The sequence below is a fragment of the Hyaena hyaena genome, unplaced genomic scaffold (genome assembly GCF_003009895.1).
Source record: "Hyaena hyaena isolate Hyena2069 unplaced genomic scaffold, ASM300989v1 scaffold_87, whole genome shotgun sequence".
In the NCBI taxonomy this organism is placed as follows: Eukaryota; Metazoa; Chordata; class Mammalia; order Carnivora; family Hyaenidae; genus Hyaena; species Hyaena hyaena.
The window spans coordinates 1,199,133-1,218,148 of record NW_024080718.1 but is presented as its reverse complement, the minus strand read 5'-3'; the positions used below and the strand labels follow the sequence as shown (position 1 = coordinate 1,218,148).

Below are 19,016 nucleotides of genomic sequence, written 5' to 3'. Positions count from 1 at the left end.
GAGGTTTCTTTTCCCACCCCGTTTGGTCTGCTCCTGGTCCACCAGGGCCCAGCTGTATCCTTTAGAATAAAGTTTTCTTTCCTCAATCCCTTTCCTTACCCCACTCATTATTGCCTGGTACTGTCCTCCTCGGTGCCCGGTTTGGGGGTTACCATTGACCCATAACTTTGCAAATATTTAGATTAGGGCAGGCCTATTGTGAGGAGGAGGTCCTTGTCCCAGAAGCCTTGAGGAATAAAGAGGAATGAAGCTTTTGGATGCCTCACTGCTGCCTATGTTGCCTTTCCCATGGAAAATTTTGGCAATCTGGTGAAAGCAGTGCGCTGAAGGGGGCTGTATTTTTAGAGCCTATTTTGTCTGCATACTGACACCCTTTTTCTCGGTCTTTAGAAGAACTAGAAAACCTCTTTTCCATTCCCCAATGCTTTGCTTTTCTACTTTCTTGTTACTCCTCCTTCAAACAGTAAAAATGAAAGCCCCTAGCTTTTGGTTTTATCCAACACAAAACAGCAATCTAGTGCTCTATTACATTGCTTTTCTACATTGCTTTAGGAATCTTAAAAGAGAGTGACTAGCCAGTGATTTGTCAGATAGCCAGAGCTGTTTCTGGTTTGCATGAGCAATGGTGATTCCAAACCGTAGTAGGAAAAAGATGGAAAATGTCTTAGATATTTCAGATTCGTGTGAAGCCAAACTCTGTGATCTCTTGCCAGTTTTAGTTTACAAAACTTTCGTGGTTCCGGATGTGTTTACTTGGACTTTAAGTTTTAATGTTACCATTATATTCCAATAGCTTTACTCCCTCAACCCAGCCCACTAACTGTGGTCGATGGCAGTGTATATAAAAACGATTACCGGAGCAGAAGAAATAGGCTGATTGAAATTCTCTCTTTAAGTAATGTTCATTTTATTATCAGTTAAGCCAGGAACTGTGAGATAATTAAGTAACTACTCTGCATGGGAAGGAACTTTTTCTTTTCATTTTGAAACAAGTTCTTAGAGCCAGTTTCAAAAGAAGTCAGGGAAAAAGTCTTTGTCTATGTTTCACACTTTCTCAGTGACACTGTAATTGCATATTGTAATTTGAGGAGGCAAAATTTATATAAGTTTACACAGTCTTACAAAATGTATAACCTTAAAATTATGTGAATTACATATAATTAAAATGACATATATGTAACTTATAGAAGAGATCCAGACTCTTCTGTAAATATGAACCAGAAGAGCATTGGACAACATCACGTTTCAGAGCAGGACCCTGTCTACACTATCTGCTTATATTTATTCTGGGAGCCTCATTGCCAAGGTTTTGTCCCTGAACAAGCATAAAACAGTTACAAACTATGCAGAGGTTGGTTGGATATCAAACATCACTGTTTGTTTGATTGCTCTTTAAAAAAAAAAAAATGTTCTCTATTCTCTATGTATGCTGTGGCGGCTGATCACACAGCAATGTAAAAGGGAATCTTTTGACCCATAAAAGTAATTTAGCAATTATCAAAACAGAAAAGCTGATGCCTGTCAGTAAAATCAGAGGCTGATTCCAATTCGCCATGACAGTATTCTTGGAATGCACTGGGCTTACGTATCTGGATGATTCTCAGTAGGTCATTCATTCACTCAGCAAACATTTATTAAATACCTGGTGTGCCCAATGCTGGATGTTGGGAGAAAAAATATAATCCCATCATTAACCAGAAAGAATCCTAACTGTACATGACAATACATCATCTACATGTGGGAAAAGTTTACTAATAATACAGGACAGTATATGTTTAAGGGCTATGCTGGTTTGAGTCCTACTGTAAGTCAGCATAGGCAAAAACACTGGAATATAGGTATGGCTTTGGTCATGTTCTAAGCACGTCATTTGAGCCCCAGAAAAGGATCTCTATTACGGAGTAGTCTGAAATAGAGGAAATTTGGAGCCAGACTGTGGAGGACACTTAACAGGCTAAGGGTCCTATCCTGGAGATAAGGGGTGACAGGAAAGCATCGTGATATGGCAAAACTGATGTTTCCATTAGATATATTGGCTTATGTTATGGCAGAGATTTTAACGGGGAAGGCAAGAAAGATATTTCAGAAACTGTTATAACAATGCCAACATGAGGAAATAAGGGCTAGGTTAGGGAGGAAGCAGCAGGCGTGAGAGGCAGGGACAGAAGCAAAAGATTGTACGAGGAGAAAGGGCAAGACTTCCGTGTCTGGCTATTGGGAGATGGGGTAGAGGCAAGAAACGCCAGTGACTCAGAGGTTCAGTACTGTTGTTATTGGAAAAATGATGATACTGTTGACAGACACAAAGACATTGAGTGAGGAAGCTGGTTTGGGAAAATAAATGACTTAAGCTTCGTGCACACAAGCATGGCCATGAGGCAGTGTGAATGGTTCATGCCGAGCATCGTTGCCCAAAAGGAAATAGCTCAATTTGTGAATGTGCGTGAGTTTATGATAGAATATAAAGAGAGAAGAGCTGAGGCCTGAGTCTTAGCACTTTGTTACAGTTGTGAGTTGAGAAGAGAAGAGTTAATAAGGAAATGCAGGAAAATCAAGGCATGGGAGAAAAATCAGCAGAGTGTTATAGCGTCCAAGGATCACGAGTGGTGAATCTGGAGAATGAAATTTTGCAGGGAGGTGACAAGAAGAATGCTCAGGAAGAATGTGAGATCTGGCAATTTTTGGTCTAGACATTCAGGCGTCAGATTATTTTAAGCATTGGGCATGTTTATTCATTTTGTTTGGGACTTTAACATTGAGCTATTTTCCTTTCTTGTAGATTTCTTCCTGCCCCTCACATACAGTGTAGGCACTATTTAAAATCCTTCTAGTAATTCTCACAGTGAATGCCTGGCTAATCTGAACAGACATGCATGCTATAATAATACCAGATTCTTATGAGAATTCGGTGAACAATGACTGGAGTTTAGTAAACACTCAACAAAAATTACTTGTAGATTTCAAACTTTACAGCATCTGTATGCTTTGTATCTATAAATCTCCTGAGCTTTTTTTAGGATAACTGTGATCCCATTCTTGCTTTAGTGTTCTCTCATGAACACTTAGGTCGACATCATGATACATGAAGTCAAAAGAGGTTTCAGAGCCATGGTTTTATGAAAAACCTTTGATTCTTAACTTGGAGGTTCCTGTAATTATTGTGCTTATTAGATTAAGTGTGCACCACAAACCCAGAACTTCAAAGATTGAAAAGAAATACTGCATTCTCTCTGTTCCTCCCAATGGTTAATATAGTTCTCTACTTCCTTTCTCTGTGTCTACCCAAGAAAGAGTGCCAGAGTGAAGGCCTTCTGAGTCATTCCATTTTGCTGCTTAAATGATGTCTTCATCTGTTCTGGAAGGAAGAACGTTAATAGTCAGCCAAGTTGCTTGGAAGCAAGTTAAATGGCCTCCGGCACTCAACTCCTCTCTTGATAATATTTGGGTGTCTTTTATACTTCTCCATGAAAAGAAAATTTACTGCATGGCAAACCAGGCCAGCAAGATTTTTCAGCAACTTAATTTAGAAGTGAATTATTCTCCTGAATAGGCCCATTCTTTGAATACAAGGCAATCTTTTCATGTGTTCTCAAATAAGTACCCTACTTACCTCTACCTGAGTTTCCACTGGTGTCATTTATAAGACAAAATGTACTTTTCCCTAATAGATGTTTCATGCTCTCCAATATGCCGCCTCCCTATTACAGTCCATGCTCTGCGTTCCTTTTATCTAAGTAATAAATCTACAATCTCTGAAACTTGCTCCCAAACTTTAAAGTGAGCTCGCTGTTCTTTGGCATAGAATGTAAGTTTTATTTGCCCCCAAATAAGTTTTTCCAGTGGAGAGGTTTGGGACTAAGACTGTTTATTATATTATAAATAAAGTAAAAACAGAAAGTCCTGTCTAGAACTTAAAATATGACATTATAAATCTATCGCTTATTTCATCAGCCATTTTCTTTAACTTTGAGGGAAATATTTTAGCTATTTAATTTAATACTTAAGTTAAAGGAGGAATATATGTCATCTCTACCACATGGTGATGATAATTTGTTTGTAGAAATATTTATATGGTACTGGTGGCTTGGGTAGATCCATTTATAATGACAAAGTGAAACTTTGAAAGGAGTCAGTGTCAAGATCAGAGACAAAGCGTTAGTCAATTTCTTTCTTTTTTCTTTTTTTATTGTGCAACTGTGGAGCTTTTTTTTTAATGTTTATTTATTTTTGAGAGAGAGGAAGACACAGAATCTAAAGCAGGCTCTGGGCTCTGAACTATCAGCATAGAGCCTGACATGGGGCTTGAACCCCTGAACCATGAGATCATGACCTCAGCCGAAGTCGGATGCTTAACCGACTGAGCCACTTAGGCGTACCAGGTTGGTCAATTTCTAAGTAGTTCCCACGTTAGGATTTTTAAGAAGGCAATGAAAACAGTAGCTAGGCAAGCCCCTTTAAAAAAAATATGTACCAAGTATGAAGGAGATTATATATTTCAGAAATTACAGCATCATTATCATTTTCAGAAAGACGAACGAAAAAAGTTTTCTCTAGAAACTGCCTGTTGCCAATAAAACCCAAGCAAGAAAGTGTTTTGACCAATCCCTACCTTATGAAATAGTCTTAGAATTGCAGTAGAAAAACTGATATTCACTGATTCTTAGAGAAACCAAAGGGACACCCTAAAACCGCTAGTGTGAAATTCGTTATTGATGAGAATGTTGGCTGTCCAGACAAATCCATTAAACAGCATACTGAACCGTCATGCCAATGCTAATTCCAAACTAATTTTGCCAGCCTACTTAATGTGGCCAAACTCAAAAGCAACAACAAGAGAATCAGAGGCTCTATGGAATTATTTCTGAACCCTGAGTGAAACTCCTTCAAGTTCCACATTCTTTGAACATCATCAAAAGTCTTTGAAAGACACGTTCAGAAGCTACTTTCTTACTAAATGTTGTTTTCTTAAAGCAAGGACTCAAGGAAGAGATTTGAATCAAATTGTTACATGAGCACAGCCTAAGTAGAAGTCCAAGAAGAATGTTTCACCCGTGATCAGAGAATTGTTCAAACAGAGCCAATGATTATCATCATCCACACAGAACTGAAAGCAGGATACATTAATAAATGCTTGTTTTTAAATAAATGGATTTAGTTCACTATAAAAAGCATGGAAGCCCATAGAGAAAATTTGGAAAAGAGTGAAAGGGATCAGTTAGTATCAACCATACACAATCATTGTTTTAATATTGATGCTGGTCTTTCCTTTTTCTTAGCAACAAAAAAAAAAGTTAACTTATTTTTCATTATATTTTTATGAATTCCCTTTTAAAGTATATCACCCACCTAGACGTGGATATCATTTATAATGTGATGGAACTCAAAGACAGAATTTATGAGGAGCAAATGACAACTTATGAAATGGTATTTGAAGCAGTCTAGCCACTGAAACGTTTTATTTTCAACATGCTTGTTTTCTGTCCACTCAGCTCCTTTCATCATTATATGTACTGTTACTACAGATGTTCAAAATAAATGTTGGGCCGTCATGTGCATTACACAGGCATTTGTTACGTTATTGTTCCTAGTTATCACTGTACTCCATAATACAAATAACCTAAAGTTATGAATTATAAGGGCAGGCGTCACTAAATCCTTTCATAATGCCAACCAAGATATATTTTAGAACAAAATGTTAAATGACAAACGTTATCCAGTAAAGCGTAGAGGGAAGTGCAGCTTGTAGAGGTCATCTAAAACACCTGGATTCATGAAACACTCTCTAAGAAGGAGCACACTTTTAATAGTTGTCAGTTTTACCACAGGGTCGGAAATAACATTCACTTGTTCAAAGGAATTCATTCCAAATGGAATTACCTTTCTGATGACACTTCTTTCTTTCATCAGACTTCTTGCCGTCCTCTGCCTTTCCTCAAACAGGGTTGGAATTGACTCTATCCTCAGGGCACTCCTGGTGAATGAATTTAATAAAATTAATTCATGAAACTTTGTTGCCAAAGCCTCTTCCTGGTGGTCTTCTGGAACACTGCCACTACCCAAAGAAGGGGCCACAGTGGGAATTTTAGTCAGCGAAGGTGCTTCTTTTGGCCCAGGGAAAGCAGGAAGCGTTTTCCACATTTCAGTGTCCCCATCGCAGCTGAGATCACCCCTTTGCATTATCATCCTCCTACAAAGTCCTTACCACCTAATACACTGATACTAAGACTTCGGGCAAAACGTTGTGTGAATGTCTGCCAGGTAGCTCTTAATACCCTCCATACTGGGAAATAAATTTTATACTGAATATAAAGAAAGGCCATATTCTTTTCTAAATCTCTTTGTAACCCATATTCATGTAATTAATAATTTAGTTAATGAACCCATCCAAATTCTGTATATCTCTACAGATAACTGCAGAACCACTCAGCTTGCCTTTCGTTTTGGACTCTATATTATTTACTGATTGTTCTTTAATCTCAAGCAAGAATACATTGTTTCCATCACAAATCCTTTGAATAACCCAGTTGAGAATCAGTTAAGCACCAAGCTCTCCAGTGAGATCATACTTCACTATTTTCAGAGTTTTGTGGATATTCAAGGAACAGGAGTCATTCTTCTCTACCAGACTTAGTGGGAAAATTAAAATGTTTACAATGTAAAATTTTACAGCTTGTCCCCATATTGCAGCAGTGGCTGTTTGCACTTTTAGACTTTTCTCTCCATAATTAAATTGAGACCTTAAATGTAAACCTGCCAAAGGGAATGATACTGAGAAATAAATCTTAACAGTAAGATCATTAAATTTTGGACTTTAATACCTTCTTTTGCCAAGAGGTTATTGCTTTCATTTTCCCTTAGATATTACAGCTTTCCAAATTCTGATCAAAAGACTCACTTCAGACTTGAAAAGAAGTAAAGAATGACCCAAGAAGCAGAGATGGATTGTCTAAGGAATAACAGTTGCTTAACTGTTTGGACATCACTTGTTTCCTTAAAAGCGCTTTTTCTCAATCCTTTTAAAAGACAGCAACTAAATAATATTAAGCTGAAAGGCTGCCTTCTGGATATTTTGGATAGATGTCATTAATGTTTTTAAAGCATCGCTTCTCTCCAAACACAGTCTAATTCTTAGAGTTCTAAAATCCAGAAGGGCGAGTTATGCCTACACAATTTTTTAGATTTCATGTGCTCTAGAGTTCCTATAGTGAAAAATGTCACTCTCCCATCAAAGGAATGACCAGTTAAGAAATGCCTTCTCATGCTCTGTGGTTCCCATGGTACTGATTGTCATTGTCTTTTGTTGTAGGCAGAATACTTCTATGAATTCCTGTCCTTACGCTCCCTGGATAAAGGCATCATGGCAGACCCAACCGTCAATGTCCCTCTGCTGGGAACAGTGCCTCACAAGGCATCAGGTGGGTGGTCTTTGCCTCGGAGGAGGGTTTACACTTAAAACGTAATGGTGATGGGAATAATATTTAAGATCCGGAAGTCGCCCATCAGAGGAATGAATCGTGGAATGTTTTCCTGAAGAGATCTGTTGATTTTACGGCAGCTCAGTATGTTCCTGTCTCCTTTGGGCAAAAGATTAGGACAGGAGTGACTAAATGGTGGTTTTATGATTTCCTAAAGACTGTACACAGCCCCAGTTGGTAAGTGACCGCAGATTAAAAAAAGGAAGTCACCACAGGAGATATATCTGGCCAATAAGTATGAATTAATGTCATGTACATAAGTATGGCAAAGACTCAAATAAGTGATTTGGGGCAGATGGGGTAAATCAAGAGAAACATCCCCAAAATGAGCATTGTATTACATAGGAATTTGACGGAGAGGAAAGACATGGAAAAGTGGAAGAAAGGGGTTAATATTTCAGAGATAATCACCCTTCCCTGCTAAGAAAATATAGTATGGGTTATTTGTTTAGAGCTTTTCAGCTTGCAAAATAGCAGTTCATACATTATCTAATTTGAATTCTGGGAAGGAGTCAAGGCCTGAATTACTGCTCAATTCTACAAATTAGAAAATTAAGGCTTATGAGTTGTTACAGAACCTGGTGTGGATCACCCGGCGGAAGAGCCAAGCGGCCCTCGGAGATCTTGGAAGGCAGGTTTATTTCATACCGGCGGGCTCAGAGGAGATCACTCTCCAGAGGTCTAAGCCCCGAGCGAGTGAGCGAGCGTAAGCATGGAGGACAATTTGTAGTCTGTTACTTCCGCATTCGTCATTTGGCGCGCGTGTGTGCGTGCGTGTGTGTGTGTGTGTGTGTGTGTGTGTGCACGCGCTCAGTGGCAAGCAAGGCAGGAAGAAGAATCTGGAAGGAGAATCTTTGGCGGGTACTGGAATTCCCCTATCAGTCCTGTCGGCCATCCTAGAACATAATTTTTCCCAATCAGAGTCTTCACTGACTTTCCCAAAGTTATATATGACTAATACGCAATGGGGCTGAGGCTCGAGCCCAGGACTTGTGACTGTTAGAAAAGTGCAGAGATCACTTATGTTAACATGTTCAAACACATGCTCATTTCCTTCTAGTCTATGAATATGTATTGTTCCATAATTGTGATAATATTTTATATTTGGTTTTGCACCGTTTTTTTTTCTTACTTTTAACATTTTATCATAAGCATTTTCCCCTGTCATTTGGATTTTCCCAAAAGTTGTTTTTACTGCCCTTCTTATACATTTTATGAACATACCCATAATCGGTTTACTCATTCTCTTATTGTGTGTTAGTTAGATTCAAGGTTTTCCTACTAGAAATATCACAATAAACATCCTTTTCAAAGTAATAGATGGTCACTGAGCAGGAGGCCCGTTTTGTCTTTTCCCCATGACTGCCAACACAGGGCCGAGCACAGAACAGGCATTCAGAAAACCCTTATTGGGCCAATGTGTATACCAAAACCTTAGAGCTCATCTCATTATTTTGTTAAAATAGATTCTTAGAAGTACAATTACTATGTCAAAAGACATGAACTATGAATGTTTTAGAAGCCTCTTAGAACAAATTGCCAAAATACCAAATTACTTTCCACACAGGCTGTGCCCATTTATACCCTGGCTAGCACTGTGGGAGAGTGCCTGGCTCGCTGTAACTTCATCAACATGGTTATTAATCACATTAAGTATTTTGCTGACTTAAAAAGTGGAAAGTGTTTTCTTGGTGTTCTTTTAATTTGGTTTTTTCATTTCAATTGAGGTAGAAGACATTTTCCTGCATCTACTAGACAATGTAAAATGTCTGTGTACTATGCTCATTTTTATATTGAAATAATAGTGCTCTTTATTGATTTTCAAAGCTCATTATTTTGTACCTATTTATACTTTATGGCATATATTTCAATTTATTATTTAGTTTTTTTAAGGTGGGGATATGCAGAGTCTTTAAAATCCTCTGTGAATCCTCTGTGGTCAAAACTATCCTTTTCTTTGTCACTTTTTCCTATTATTTTTATGCTTGGAAGTTAATTCTTATTCCAGAGAGCAGTTAAGTGATAACTCATGATGAGGTATTTTTGGGGTGATAGTGGGGTTTATGGGGTCCAGAGCTGACGGGCAAGAAAGAACTCTTGAAGGTGTCTTTGGTGCAAAAAGGTGATTTTATTAAAGCACAGGGACAGGACCCGTGGGCAGGAGGAGCTGCCCAGGACCATGAGGAGAGACTGGTTATAGGCTACAGAGTTGGGGGAGGTAAAGTCCAAGTTTCCAATGAGATTTTCTTTTTTTTTTTTTTTTTTTTTTACAAATAGTTTATTGTCAAATTAGTTTCTACATAACACTCAGTGCTCATCCCCAAAGTGCCCTCCTCCATGCCCATCCCCCCCTCCCCCCCACATCCATCAGTCCTCAGTTTTTGTCAGCATTCAAGAGTCTCTCATGGTTTGCCTCTCTCCCTTTCCCCCACCATTTCCGCCCTTCTTCTCCCGCTTGTTCCTCCGTCAAGTTCCTCCTAATCCTCCTATACGTGCAAACATATGATATTTGTCCTTCTCTGCCTGACTTATGAGATTTTCATACGCTAAAGAAGACTCACAGGATCCTGGAGGCCCAGCTATTGTCAGGCTAAGGTTGTTTTTCCCTCCAGCAAACCATTAGCATTAAGACTGTAAGGAGTTCCTGGAGAAACATTTTCCTCTGCCAGCCTCAGGTATTTGTCAACGGGCTGCAGGTTATACGGAAATTTAGTTCTGTCTGCCATTTCCTTCTGCCTTTGTTTCCCACATCAATTTGCACATGCTACTATTATTTTATCAAAATTTGTTTCGGTAGTAGTATGAGGCTCTAACCTGAATTATTTTCCCCGAGTAATCAGGTTTTCTAGTGTGAAAGGATGAATTGTTTCAAGATATGCTTTTTATTTCACATTATGTTCTTCTGTACATAGAGTTTTAGAGCTTGCTATTTGTCCTAATATTGTCATATTTTTAGTCTTATAATATTTTTAAATAACTGATATCATAGCTCTGTCCTTTAAAATAATTAGTCTTATTCTTCTAGAGGAACACTAGATTATCTTTGATGTCAAATGAAAATCTCATTAAGGGCTAATATAAATCTATACAATAATTAGGGAATCAGATACCCTTATAAAGTCCATTTTCAAGTTGCAGCTATCAACTACATCCAGTGAATCTCTAGGATCACATCCCAGTGTTGGAAGAGTTGGGGACTAAATAAGCAGAGTTTTTCCAGTTTCCTGGCATGGGTACCAGTGTGGGTGGAGACAGCAAGAGTGTGAATTTGAGTTTCTCTTGGGTCATCCCGGTGCTATTGGTATAACTGGCAGTCGTCCCAGAGTATTTACCTCCGATCTAGTTCTAGAAAGCTCCTGTGAAGGAACGAGGCCTTGGATTCCGGAGATAAACTCACCTGAGGTTTGTAGCCCTGAGGATAAGGCTATCCCATTCCAGACACATGGATATCCCTGTTCCACACAGATGGCATCGCTACTACTGTCATACACTACTACACAGAGAAGAGACCGTTCTTGGAGTATGGCCATTACCCAGTCTCATGCCATATCACATGCTGTTTCTTTCTAGTCAAAGATAATTTTTTTATATAAAATTTTCTTGATTGTAGGTTTTAGTCTTTCTTTTTAGAAGCACTCATGAATAAAACAAATACATAATATATCTCTCAAAATCCATTTTCTCTTTTAAAATTTTCCTTTGTTATTTTCTGATTATTAAAAGAATGTATTAATTAAATTAAGTACACAGTTACACCTGCTCAACTTCCAATAAATCTTCCATCTCTGGATTCCCAGTTTAATGCTTGTGTACTAATTCTTCCCAGTTTTATTCACTATAGTGTCTAGTACAAAAAAGCTTACCTAATTTCTACTTCTTCGGATATTGAAACAATCACATTTTGAATATATGATGTGAGAATATTTTAATACTCCATGCTTAGGTAAAACTTTAATTTCTAATAATCTAGAATCTTTATAAATAATAAAATTTAGGGGGGAGAGTGATTGATGCTTTGGAAAAGGTAGGATGAAAAAGAATAAGCCTTCTTCTAAGACAAGGTGCTTTGTGCATGTGTGCACGCGCATGTACACACACACACAAGCACAGATACACTGCATATACAACCCCACCCCCACATACATAGGTTTTAAAGGCAGATGTAGGATTTGTTTGCAGAAATGCAGGTGCACGAAGTTTATGGGAATTTTAGCCCATTGCAGGGTGGGTATTCATTAGCCTTATTAGCTCAGTCCCCACAGTAGGAGCAGTAAGGGTACCTTGAATTATTAAAAAGTAACAAGATCAGCGTGTCTTTGCTCCTAAACATCCAGGTAGTATTCATTATATTCTACTGGTCTATTTTATACCCTCAAGCTGTGAAGTTGTTCTTTTATCCCCCAGACTCCTCTATGCCTGAACATGGCATGGAAAAGAAAACGATCTTTAACAGTTACGAAGTGCCTGCCTTCTGGCATCTGAAGAAAACAAAAACAGGAAATACAAACTGCAGGCTGGTTCGGTAAAATTGGATAACAAAAAAAGGTTTCCATAAAGCCAAGGCTTTGCCTCTTTGAAAGCTGTTTCTGTCGTACCACAGAGCCAGCTTGCTTCTCAACCAAGACCTCCAGGAATTCCATGTCTAGAAATTTTGGAATAGGTGCTAATGCTGGAGGGACCATCCTCTTCTTAGTGACCCCAGTCTTTAGCAGAAAGTTAAACCAGGAAAGGTGCTCAGTGTTTGCTGAGAGAACGAATGGCTGTCAGCACAGCTTGGCCCGCTGATGACTATTTGTGTGGTCACATAGCAGTTTGTGGTCATGTGGTGCTAAGGATGAGCTCTCGCCCTCTGTCATCTCTTCCCTTGTATGGGCAGTGGCTCCCGTGACCGGAGGCTGAGGCTGTGTGAGCGCCATGCCCATCTCAGTGTGGGAGAGGTGTTTAATCAGACCCCTGTGTTGGCTGTTTACATCTTTGTAAGAGTTAGTTTATATGCAATTGATTGCACATCAAATGCGTACTTGAACGCCATGTGAGTTATGTTCAATCTGCTTTAGTGTTTCTGAGTTGTTTCAATGTACCTCGGTTTCATCATAAAGATGTGCTGAAATTCACATCTGGACTAATTTCATCTAACTTTTGGTAAAAGTAGCTTTCTACTCATATGCTTATTGTTGCAGAAACACAATGTAACTTTTACATTTCTATTATTCTTTGTAAGTAGAGAATCTGTGTTTTTTCTCCCTTTGAGACCCCTTTTTCTTTGTATTTGTTCTTTTGCATGCACACTGCTAATGTCTTATTCTCTGTATCTCCCACTGTCTGTGATGAATTTCTGTTTATGTGCAAGTGTGTGCCTGTGGGCTTAAAGGTATTTAGATGTGTCTCCCACAAGGTCTATCTTTGTGCCTGTCAGTGCCTAGCTTGTGACAGACAATATGCCGCCAGGTGCTGAAATTACAAAAACAAGTAAGATACAGTACTTGCCTTTGAAAATCTCAACCTTAACAAAGGATCCAGAATAATAATTATATCATCATATTATAATGCATTCATAGGTAGAGGTGTTGGTAAAATATGTAAGTGAAGTGATTTAGGCGGGGTTGTTAGGGAAGGTTACAGAGAGCAAGTGCTGTTTCATTTTGGTCTTGAAAGATGAGGAGGCAGACACTGGACAGAAAAGAAGAGAGAGAATATTCCAAGCAGCAGGATGGGGGTGCAGAGTCAGGGCAATGTGGACACATACCACATGTTGAGGAGCTGAAAGAAACCTAGTTTGGGTAAAGCAAAAGTTTCACAAAAGTCTATTGCTAAAACTGAGACTAACTAAAGTCAGGTGTTGTGTATTTTTTTTTTTTTTATATTCTTTTTTTTTTTTTTTTAATGTTTTATTTATTTCTAGGAGAGAGAGAGACAGCGTGAGCAGGGGAGGGTCAGAGAGAGAGAGGGAGTCACAGACCGAAACAGGCTCCAGGCTCTGAGCTGGCAGTCAGCACAGAGCCCGACGCGGGGCTCGAACCCACGAACCGCGAGATCATGACTTGAGCGAAAGTCGGACGCTTAACCGACTAAGCCACCCAGGCGCCCCAAGTGTTGTGTATTTTTTAAGTGAATTATTTTGAAACATTTTAAAAGGTATAATTTTTACTACTTGAATGGCCTTACAGATAAAATTTATAAGCAGAAAGGAAGACAGGTAGAGTTTGTACAAAAGGAAATTAAATTTAAAAAATAATTTTTTTAACATTTATTTATTTTTAAGAGACAGAGAGAGACAGAGCACAAGCAGGGGAGAGGCAGAGAGAGAGGGAGATACAGAATCCGAAGGAGGCTCCAGGCTCTGAGTTATTAGCACAGAGCCCAATGCAGGGCTTGAACCCACAAACAGTGAGATCATGACCTGAGCCAAAGTTGATCGCTTAATTGACTGAGTCACCCAGGCGCCCCAGGAAATGAAATTTCTATTTCATGTTTTAAAATTGACAAATGGACAAGTATAATTAATGTAATTTATACATTTTTTATTAATGTCTACTTTTATTTTAAAAGTTAATTCATGAAACACATAAACAAAGTACTTCCTGTTTCCTAGTTCCTTTCAAATCATTCTGTATTGAGGTTCAGATCATAATTATATTGACATACCTCCTATTTCAAAAGAGATAAGTATCTGTTGATAAAACTGTTCCACCTAGGCTGAGGAAATTTTTGATGTGGTCATTCAAAAAAATTTTTTTTAAGTTTATTTATTTATTTTGAGAGAAAGAGAGAGTGTGCACGTGCGTGCACGCAAGTGGGGAAGGGACAGAGAGAGGGGGAGAGAGAATCCCAAGCAGACTCAGCACTCTGAGCTCAGCTTGAACCCATGGAACTGTGAGATCATGACCTGAGCTGAAATCAAGCGTTGAACATTAACTGACTGTGCCACCCAGGAGCCCCTGATATTTCATTTTTTACTGAAATTGAATTTGTTCAGTTGCAATTATGAATATGTAAGGAAATAAGCACAATTTTAAACCTAAAGTATAGATCTTTAAAAGATGAAGAAGGAAAATATTTCATACTAATATTACTGTGAATTAAACATAATTTTAGATTAGTACCATAATTCTTTCCTACTGGTTTACTAAGAGAATGAAGAGACTACTTCAGTTATCTGCCAAGATGGCCTAAAGTTTTTCTATTAAAAATATAAAAGACATTTTCCTTCTTTTTTCATTTGACATAATTGGGTATAACTACATGAGTAGGTGCCTTGATGAGATTTTTTAAATCAAATTATCTTTTTAAAAAATTTTTGGGGAGAGCAAGCACAAGTTGGGGAGCAGCAAAGGGAGAGAGAGAAAATCTTAAGCAGGCTCCCTGCCCAGCGCAGTGCCCAGCACGGGGCTCAGGGCTCAATGCCACCACCCTGGGATCACGACCTGTGGCAAAATCAAGAGTCAGAAGCTTAACTGAGCCGCCTAGGTGCTCCCTTGATAAGATTTTTTTAAATGACAGACCTATTTAATGATGAATGATAACATTACATTTTCTTTAAACTTTCAAGTAAGAGGAGTTTTCACACAAAAAACATTCCTAAGAATTACTTTAAAAATAGTATTAGTCTCACTGCCAAAAATGAAATTGAGGCCCAAGGTGTTTAAACGCACCCTAAATTTTTTTAATGTTTTATTTATTTCTGGAAGAGAGAGAGAGAGAGCGAGCAGAGCAGGTGAAGGTCAGAGAGAGAGGGAGACACAGAATCTGAAACAGGCTCCAGGCTCTGAGCTGGCTGTCAGCACAGAGCCCGACATGGGGCTCGAACCCACAAACCGTGTGATCATGACCTGAGCCGAAGTCGGACGCTTAACTGAGCTACCCAGGTGCCCCTAAATGCATCCTAAATCAGTGGGTCATAGCAAGTGCAGTTCTCTCCCAGATCCTTATTTTAAGCATTCAACAATATTCCCAGAAGACATTTATGCACCTGTTGTGAGGCTAAACTACAGGCAAATTGAAGTTAGAATACAAAGGTCGATACCCAAAGAATCCAGTCATTGCAGAGCCAAAACAGGCACTGAAACTATTCTCAATTCCCACTTGTGCCTCTGGCTTTAAATGTTTCGTGTTTCTTTTTCTAGACTTTTAGATGATTAAAATGTTACTATCACCAATTGTCTTCAGCCCAAGTCCCTGAAACGTAAGGGAGTTTTATTTGTCCCGTTCTCTGAAGTATCCCCAGTGCTTGGAAAGTGGCTGGGACCTAGTAGATGCTCAGTATTTGTTAAATGGATAAACTCTTTGCATCTTGACTCAAATTTGTATTTATTTATTTATTTAAAAAATTTTTTTAATGTTTCATTTATTTCTGAGGGAGAGGGACAGCGTGAGCAGGGGAGGGTCAGAGAAAGAGGGAGACACAGAATCTGAAACAGGCTCCAGGCTCTGAGCTGGTTGTCAGCACAGAGCCCGAGGCGAGGCCCGAACCCACGGACTGTGAGATCATGACCTGAGCCGAAATCAGACGCTTAACCGACTGAGCCACCCAGGGGCCCCTCAAATTTGTATTTAACCATTTAAAGAGAAAAATTCATCTTGAGGACCCAAAAGGAAGTTACTTTTGTTGTGCTTTCCCTGTTGAACTTCTATGGGATTTGGCATCCTTGGTTTTCTTTCCTGGGATTATTCTGTGCCCTAGTTTTAAGATGACCACAGGCCAGGGAACCTGCTGCCTATCTCGTTGCTTTTCATTGACTCAGAAAATCACACACTTTTATGTGAGCACTCCAGACCTTCTAGAACCCCCAACCCCATGACTGGAGCATGTGAATATGTCATAATGTAAGCATATTTGCAAATGGTTTGCTTTTAGCACATTTGAAAATACATGCAAACTAGTAATTAGTAATTATTTTTAACTGAACTTTCCATACATATAACAAGACATTTTTGATATTTAATATACAAAATGTGTTTTGAAATTTGACAATGATAGGGTGCCTCGGTGGCTCAGTCAGTTGAGTGTCTGACTTCAGCCCAGGTTATGATCTTGTTGTTCACAAGTTCAAGCCCCTGGGGGCTCTGGGCTGGCAGCCAAAGCCTGGAGACTGCTTCAGATTCTGTGTCTCCTTCCCTCTTTCTGCCCCTCCCCAGCTCATGCTCTCTCTCTCTCTCTCTCAAAAATAAATGAAAACATTAAAAAAAATTTTAATTAAAAAAGTGTTAAAAAAAGAATTTTGACAATGCTGATAAACAGAAATGAAGATGAATTTACTTACAAGCATCTTCTCTTTCATGCCAAAATTCTGAAAGCTAAAATAAAAGGGAAGTGCCGTTTTTAAAGAAGTGTGCTGCAAAGTGGAGGCTTAATAAGGTCCAGGAAAAAAAAATGCACCTGGGAAATAATAGTTCGGATGATGACGTGACATGGTGAGAAAATTCTAGAAGTTTTATCTTTATGAATCCTTTCAGTTTCTTCTACCTGATTATGCCTCAGGGCAATTATTCACCTACCTATCCATGTAAAAGATTCATGAGAAAGATTACCAAAATTTTAGAATGGAACAAAGTGGAAACACATTGGAAGAGTAACCATTGAAAGAAATTCATCAGCTCTTTTGCTTCTTTTTGAAATGGAAATCCCTATGATGGATTTTTATGTTTTGTAAATTGGCATTTTCATGTATAAGATTTCACTAAACCAAGGCTTTCAGCATAGACCATTTTACTTTGGAAGTGCAGACACAATTTGGTTTTTTCCTTTTTATTTCTATTAAAATGTCTGTATTTCCTTTTTCCCATTTAATAGATTTTTTTGCAATGCTCAGAGCTCAAGATTCAGAACTGGGAATCCATGTTATTTTGAGAAAGGCACAGTAATAAACACTGACAGTGCCAAAGCCTTGAGAGGGATTTTTGATTACCAAGCACACTAATAAGATTATATGACCAGCTTATATTCTATGCCTTATGGAAGAGCAAGCCAATTTCTAGCTCATTTCTTCTTATGCATCTAGGGGAAAGTTTTATGAAAACTCTAAAGGGAAAGGATTTTTTCTTGGTTTGGTCTGATTTCCCCAAGATTGCCAGTAAACATAAGCTGCTACATAGAAACAAAATGAAGTAAAATTTCAAATGTATACCATTAGCAATATTTCTTCCTATATATACACGGAAGATCTAGAGTCTAATGGATCAACTAAATCACTCTTGTCCAGTGGATACGTTATGATAATCTAGTGGATTTTAGAAATTTACGTAATCAGTCTTCTAGCCAATGACTTGATCCAGTTTCCACCCACTGACTTGTGGGCATTCCACAATTGGTGTCCTCCTTGCCCTTACACCATCATCACGAGTCGCCACTCTTTTGCTGAGTCAATGTTATACACCCCAAGTGATCGTTATACTAAAAAAAAAAAAGTCTCATTTTTAGGAAACTAAATTATTAGACATAAGCCTATTACGAAATTATTTTATCACAGCAAACTCTCTTCTAGATCCCACGACATGGACACATCTTAATATCAGCCTGAGAAAATACTAGCTTCACTAACTCAATCCAATAACTGGAGTCTAGTCTGAGTTCTAGGATATTTCCAAAGAAAATATTTTGTCACTTTCAAGCACACAGAGTAAAAATGAAGCTAATGCCTATATAGGGCTTTATTTAATATATTCTAGAATACTATGTTTTAAGCTCTTTTTGGATTATATGGAGGCTGGTGAAGATGCCCACCAGGATTCTTTCCTTAACTGATCTGTGTATGCTGCCTTTAATTTTTAGAGAAAATCTTTTTTTTTCAAGATACTACAAGCCCAGACTAGGAACAAAATATCCCCAATTCCATATCACTAAGGTACAAACTAATGAGTTGTTCATTCTTTCTCCACGCAGCATGGTGTATAAATTCTTTGGAGAATATGCTCATATGATCCAAATACAGTCCCTGCTGTGGTGTGGATACAAGAATATCAAAGAATGAAATATGAATATTTTTGTTTTGTTCTTTGTCTCTCTTACCAAGATTTCTATACAAGTGAAATCAACCAGATAAACTGTTTCTCTATACGTGCTTTTTCTTTAGTTGTTCAAGTTGGTTTCCCGTGCCTTGGAAAACAAGATGGAGTGGCAGCTTTTGAAGTGAATGTGATTGTAATGAATTCTGAAGGCAACACCATCCTACAGACGCCTCAAAATGCAATCTTCTTTAAAACGTGTCAACAAGGTAATCAGTGATCACCATCAAGAGAAGGCTCATAAAGCTTCCAGGTGTGATGTGGAAAGGAAGGAAGGAAGGAAGGAAGGAAGGAAGGAAGGAAGGAAGGAAGGAAGGAAGGGAGGGAGACAAGAAAGAAAGAAAGAAAGAAAGAGAAGGGAGGAAGGAAGAAAGAAAAGGTAAATTTTTGGTATAATTATAATCACACCTATGGGAGGAGTGGCTGGTAACCACAGGACCCATATGGTACTAAGACAGACTTTCCCTGCTATGACTCCACTCACAATTTTAGGAACCCCAGTAACCTTTCAAAACTCCTCCCTTCTACCTCTCTCCTTCC

General features: G+C 38.5%; 1 protein-coding gene across 1 annotated transcript in view; it reads left to right on the top strand.

Moving 5' to 3' along the window:
- Positions 1-19,016, top strand: part of WIF1 (WNT inhibitory factor 1) — a 71,751-nt gene that overhangs the window by 34,302 nt on the left and 18,433 nt on the right. The window contains exons 3-4 of the mRNA XM_039234281.1: positions 7,307-7,415; positions 18,545-18,685. Coding sequence (XP_039090212.1) covers positions 7,307-7,415; positions 18,545-18,685 — 250 coding nt within the window. The remainder of the gene's footprint in view (positions 1-7,306; positions 7,416-18,544; positions 18,686-19,016) is intronic.